This window comes from Physeter macrocephalus, chromosome 21, assembly GCF_002837175.3.
Source record: "Physeter macrocephalus isolate SW-GA chromosome 21, ASM283717v5, whole genome shotgun sequence".
NCBI lineage: Eukaryota > Metazoa > Chordata > Mammalia > Artiodactyla > Physeteridae > Physeter > Physeter macrocephalus.
The window spans coordinates 14,075,143-14,081,617 of NC_041234.1; the positions used below are offsets into that span (position 1 = coordinate 14,075,143).

At 46.8% G+C, this 6,475-nt stretch overlaps 1 protein-coding gene across 1 annotated transcript; it reads right to left on the reverse strand.

The window, feature by feature from the left end:
- Positions 1 to 1,150: 1,150 nt before the first annotated feature.
- Positions 1,151 to 6,134, reverse strand: NR0B1 (nuclear receptor subfamily 0 group B member 1). The gene is made up of 2 exons (XM_007108476.2): positions 4,964 to 6,134; positions 1,151 to 1,728 (listed from the first exon to the last, which is right to left on the reverse strand). Exons 1-2 carry the CDS (start codon positions 6,114 to 6,116, stop codon positions 1,484 to 1,486), a joined length of 1,398 nt encoding a protein of 465 aa, XP_007108538.2. The 5' UTR covers positions 6,117 to 6,134; the 3' UTR covers positions 1,151 to 1,483.
- Positions 6,135 to 6,475: the final 341 nt, after the last annotated feature.

Below are 6,475 nucleotides of genomic sequence, written 5' to 3' on the forward strand. Positions count from 1 at the left end.
TTTATCTGGGGACAAGGAAGAACTAGTTCTACTGATTGCATTTAAAGGGGCAGCAGGAGCCAACGATAAAGTCACTTTATATTTCATACCATGCTCATTCAATGTGACAGTTACATATATAATGTATCTAAAAGGTGAGATGTAATTGGGGGTTTATAACGATGTTGATTTTTCTGGAACTATAGCGCCTCCTTATAGAATGTAAGTTTCTTGTTGAACTTTCCTTACTGTGTACAGAAAAATCCCACACCAAAAGGGAGCTATATTTAATGTCCTGAGATAAACCATCACGGAAAATATTTAAAAAGAATATATATATATATATATATATATATATATATATGTATAACTGAGTCACTGCTGTACAGAATGCCTTGGCAGGCAGATTCTTAACCACTGTGCCATCAGGGAAGTCCAAGTTTAACATTTTTAGTACTATCCTTTGACATAATTCATTTTCTTTGTAATCCTAAGTATTTTATTTGCTGCATTATTCTGAGAGACTGATTCTGAGATGTCCGTAGGATTCATCAGACTGCCAAAGGGGTTTGCACAAAAGAAATTTCAAGACTCCTTGCAATGGGTTATTACCCTAGACTAGATGTATTAATCACTGATGGGCAATTTATTACCTATCAGTGAATAAACATTTAGTGCCCTAAATTTTATCTGGGGACAAGGAAGAACTAGTTCTACTGATTGCATTTAAAGGGGCAGCAGGAGCCAACGATAAAGTCACTTTATATTTCATACCATGCTCATTCAATGTGACAGTTACATATATAATGTATCTAAAAGGTGAGATGTAATTGGGGGTTTATAACGATGTTGATTTTTCTGGAACTATAGCGCCTCCTTATAGAATGTAAGTTTCTTGTTGAACTTTCCTTACTGTGTACAGAAAAATCCCACACCAAAACTCTGAAATATCTCCTACTTCACTTTCAGGTGCTTCTCTGATCACAGATTTCCACTTGACTTGGTACAAAGACAGTGTTCCACACAGCCAATGGGAGTGGAGAAGATAGAGCCAAGTCAACCTACAAAGATAATTTTTGTTTATGTTACCTAGGTTTTTAATATTTTTTGAAGCCCTACTTAAACCCTGATGAACCTTTTCGCAATCAAATTAGTGGTTAACACCTTAACATTATAAGTTAAAGTTACAAATTTGATTTTGGCAGGTTCAGTGGAGAGAGTGGCTAAACTTGTGAAAATAGCATATGAGTGTAGCCCCCTGCTCGTTCCTTAAAGATGTACAGAGATGTGTTACCTGTTGGCAAATGTTTTCCTTTGCAATGAAACAGTATGGAACAGAGGATTTTCTCATTGCTTGTAACTAAAGTTTTTCTTTAATTGAATACAAAAATACTATGCATGTAAAAATAATAAGAAAGTTTATTTTACTCTATTTTACACTCTTCTGCCCACAGCTCCTCATGTGTGCTTCATGGTGAACTGCATGTGTGTGGCCCCTGTGCCTTCATAACTTCGCACAGAGCATCTCTAGCATCATATCATCCATTGTGACTGGGCCGATGATGGGCCTGAAGAACAGTTCGGCCAGGACGTTGGCATTGATGAATCTCAGCAGGAAAAGGGTGCTTTTCAGTTCGGCAAATCTGGCCTGGTACTCCCTGTGTGTCACCCTGATGTGTTCACGGAGTATCCGCTGGGTTCCCCACTGAAGTCCCTGGATGTACTTCACGCACTGCAGGCCTGGTAGGTCTGGAGGAGAAAAAGGGAGAAAAATCTCTTTGTTAGAAACAGCTCACTCTGAGCCCTTTGCTAGCTTTTTAAATAGATCCATTTCTGCCCCCTTCCCCAATTAAAAAAGCACTCAAGCTTCCTGGTTAAAAGTTCTTTTCAACAGCAAGGATAAAGTGCCAAACCACTTCTAAGGTTTCAGGAGCAACGCTTCCAAGAAGGAAATATCATGTAATTATTCTTACTTAATATTCACTATGTTTGTATGCTCACATTTAAAAACTGCTAGCCCTGAGCCAACAAATGCACACTTAATTCAGTATGACAGTAGAATATAGTTTAATGAATCATTGCTCCAGTTCACTGTGCACGTACAAAGAAATTAAAATTATTTCAAGAAGTGTGCACCTGTTACCTATGGGAAACAGGCCTTAGTATAAAGGCAAGAGGTTTTGCTAGGTAATATTTTACCATCCTCCCTTGAATTTCCCACCACTGTAATGATTACAGCCCATGGGGATAAACTTCACAGCCACCAACTGTGACTGACAGTCTCATTTAAATTATTTGCCTGCAGGCTGATTTTAGTCTACAGTCCCATAATAATTTAAGAGATAACTCTGGCCACTTAGCTCATTGTACCATGATTTCTGTACTGGGGAGGTTTTTAAAAAAGTGATTCAAATGAGCATTCCAAAAGGTTCTTTAAAAAAATAAAGCAGTCTTTGAAAGCATTGTCTTACAGCCATTAGAGGGTTAAAAAGTAAACATGAAAACATCGATTGCAACATGGTACAAAAGTTACTTTTCAAATAGAGATTGCATTACCTTCTTGCAGTATAGTGTGATATCCAAGTAAAACTGAATGAAATGCAATGCAGGAAAGATTAAATGCCTCTAAGTTTTATAAAGAACGTGGTAAGAGGAGGCTGCATTTAAAAGTCCTTTGATCCTCCATGATAGTAATATTACTGTAAAATTCTTTAACTTGTATTTAAGAAATTACCAATTTACCATTCGGTTTAAATGATGTTGATTATTGTAATCATTTTCCTTCCCTTTTTCTACAAAATCCAACAGAAAAGTATTTTAAAAGCATCATGCTAATCATCACAGAGTAACAGAACCAGCCAGTGTTCTTTCAAAAAAAATAATAGCAATAGGCGAGTCATTTCTAGTAGAGGCAAATATTAAATCTGATAAATGAGAACAAAAATACAGCAACATCTCTAATCCATATTCCAATTCTGATTACCCCAGTCCACGGATTACCATCCCCTACTACCTACAGCTCATTATCCAGGCTTGAGACCCAATTTTACTACACTTGGATTCCATTCATGAGGGTAAGAAGAGGCTTGTGTGAAACCACCAGAAATCGGAAGCTCCACCAGGTCTAAATTCGTGGCTTATTAAAACTTCATCTTGTGAACTCCACTTTTCTCTGCTTTCATACCACACTCCTCTTTTCCCATCATCCCCTAAAAGTGACCCCCCACAAAAAAGACTTGCCTTCAAAGTAAAATCAGGAAAGAGAAAAGGCAGATAGATGGACTTCATGGGAGGCGGGAGGGAAATGTTTAAACATAAAGATCAGGGGATACAAAATGATAAACAGCAAAGAAAGGCCACACGCTTAGCAGGCATTTCTTTTTCCCAGATGCAGGTATATTTATGTTTAAAGCACACCCAGCTTAGCTGGTTAAACTTATTTGAGAGAGGATTCAGAAAAGCAGAGCAAGAATAAGGGATGCAAAACAGGGTGGAGGGAAAGAGGGGAACCAGTGGAATGTAAACTTCTGAAAGCTGAGCCCTTGTCTTACCTTTTTATTCCGACAGAACAAAGCACATGGTAGGTGTCTAATAACGCAGCTGAAGGAGCGAGAAAACACTGTCTTCCCAATGAACCACGTGAGGCACTTATTATGGATGCAGATTTGCTGACCCTGCACCAGAGCTACCGAATCAGAACTTGTACAGGAGGGGCCCAGAAAGACTTTGAAGGACCGCCTTCCCCGCCAACACCACCAAGTGCACAGGCAGGTTTAGAAAACTGATACAAGCAAAAAGTAACCTATCATGATCACTGGGATGAGCTGAGGTCTCTTAAGTCCTGAAATGTGAGGTCTGAATGAATTATTAGCCCATTAAATCCTGCTCTATACCCCTTCAAAAATGCTAGGCAGGAGGCAAGGACATGACCCTGAGACTCCTGGTGTCAGGAAAAAAGGATGTGGAGGGAGCATGATAAATACTCTCCCAACTCAAGCTGGCTGGAAACTTCCTGCCCACTTGTGACCCTTCTGGAAGGATGCTGGTTGAAGATGACTCTAGTAGTAGGACATACTCGAGACAAGGTGCTGGGCTGTCCAGGGAGATGTTCTCCAATGATTCGGTTGCACTGTGTGGAGCAGAGTGTCCAGCACCCAACAGACAACCTGAAAGTGTGGTGCAGCAGACATCCCCTTGGGCCCAGGAGACTGGAGACCCATGCTCCACAACTCACTGGCCATTTATTTTGGAGTAAGGTCACTTGGGACTAGACTACCTAACCTGCCAATGGGATGAGGAAAGGGTGAAGGGCAGAGTCTAAAGGCTCTAAAATACAGTGCTCCTGCGTGCAGTGCCTAACATGTCTTTCTCCTACCCTTTTGCTAACCTGATACTTACACTTAGATGATGAGACAGTCCAGCTGCTTAGGACCATTAAAATGACCACTCAGAGACAGACACATGAAACACTAAGTCCAGTGTCCTGTCTGACAGTGTCCCCAGGGGATGGTGTCTCTGTGGGTCCTTAACAAATGTTTCCTCTCTTGCCAGCCTTAATAGACTTCCTCCAACCAAAAGGTTCTAGTACATTTCAGAGCTGGGTTTCAGAAAGAGACGTTGCAAAATTGGCAGCGAACACAAACTTTTTTTTTAAGCTATGCTACTGGATTTAAAAGATTTGAGAAGGAATAGCCATGTCCCTGAAAGCACAAACTTTTCTGTAGTAACAGAAAGGTGTAGAGAGATTAAGTACAAACCTCAACAAAAAAAAACCCCTCCTCTCGGTTGAGTTTCTGGCAGCACCCCACCCACGAGGAATGGTTTCTGGAGCTCCGCCAACTCTGCTGAGTTTGTCATGATTCCTGACTTGTGCCCCCCAAACTCCCCTAACAATGAAAACTCTTCACGTGTCTGTGCCAGGGGTAGTTACTGCCCAGTGCTTGTAGGAGCAGAGAAAAGCCAGAGCCGAGGCCGGCGCCCTTACCCGGGTTAAAGAGCACGGTCCCCTTGAGGTAGGCGTATTCCTTGGTACTGATGTCCAGGCTCCCGCACTTGGCGAGGAAGCCCTTGATGGCTTGGACCTCTGAGGCCAACGGCAAATGCTTGGCCTCCGGCGGCAGTACCAAATGTGGCTGCGGCTCGTCGCCCTCGGTCTCCCGCCGCCTGGTGGTGAGGATCCTCTGCAGCAGGCTGGGCTCGGAGGTCTCCATCGTCTCAAAGTTCAAGCGGTCCTGGGCCAGCTCCAGCATGAGTAGCGGCGCCCAGCAGCTGCGCACCAGCACCAGCTGCTGGTCCAGGGGCAGCACCTGGAAGCAGGGCAGGTACTTGACGAAGCGCAGCGTCTTCAACAGGCCCGACGAGGCTGCCTCGCAGACCACCTGTGGGCTCTTGAGGGCCACCCGCCGCTGCGCGCCGCAAGAAGGGTCCCACCAGGGGGCCCCCGGCCGTGCCTCTGGAGCCACGTGCGTTTGCTTTGCGCTCGTGGGCACGTTGCAGAGGATGCCGCCCTGCCGCGGGTGGTCTTCACCGCAAAAGCAGCAGCGGCACGGGAGCGCCAAGGCCCGCCCACGCGGCAGCTCCTCTCTGCCCCCCAGCCTCTGCGCGCAGTAGGAGCGGTCCCACCACGCGCCCCCCGGCCGCGCCTCAGGAGCTTCCGGAGCCACGTGCGTTTGCTTTGCGCTGGTGAGCAAGCTGTACAGGATGCTGCCCTGCCGCGGGTGGTCTTCACCGCAAAAGCAGCAGCGGTACAGGAGCACCGTGCCCCGCCCACCCAGAAGTCCCTCTCTGCCCACCGGGGGCTCCGAGCCACAGGAGCAGCCCCAGCACGCGACCCCCAGCTGGGCCTCGGGCGCCTCCGGAGTCTCCTGCGTATGCTTCGCGCTCGTGAGCATGTTGTAGAGGATGCTGCCCTGCCGCGGGTGGTCTTCACCGCAGAAGCAGCAGCGGTACAGGAGCGCCACTGCCCGTTCACCTGGCAGCCCCTCTCTGCCCACCGGGGGCTCCGAGCCGCAGGAGCAGCCCCAGCACGCTCCCCCCGGCCGTGCCTCAGGCGCCTCCGGAGTCGCGTGCGTTTGCTTCGCGCTCATGAGCATGTTGTAGAGGATGCTGCCCTGCCACTGGTGGTCCTCGCCCGCCATGGCCCGCGGTGCCCGTAGCCCGGCTCTGTCCAGTGGCCGCCGCCTGCGATCTATTTATACCGAACGCGCACGCACGCGCGTCGGCCGTCTCCGCCTGGGCAAAGGCGCGGAGGCGGGCGCGGCGCTCTGGTGTGTTAGCCCGTGACCTCGGCGGTTCGAAAGGGGCAGATGCTCCTTAACAGCTGAAAATGGAAGAGGAGCAGAGCCGTGGGAGCTCCCGGAAACTTCCGTCGTCCTTGTTCTCATGACACCCTTGCCTGCGTGTGGAAGACAGAGCTGAACGCAGGGAGCAGGTATTTGGGGGCACTGTTCCAACTTTCTCCATTGAACCCTGGCGTCTAATTGGCTCCCTTTACTGG

Coding starts and splice junctions, on each gene's coding strand:
- NR0B1 (XM_007108476.2), bottom strand. CDS start 6,116: ATGGCGGGCGAGGACCACCAGTGGCAGGGCAGCATCCTCTACAACATG. Junction 1,729..4,963: donor GACCGTGCTCTTTAACCCGG/GTAAGGGCGCCG, acceptor TTTCTCCTCCAG/ACCTACCAGGCCTGCAGTGC.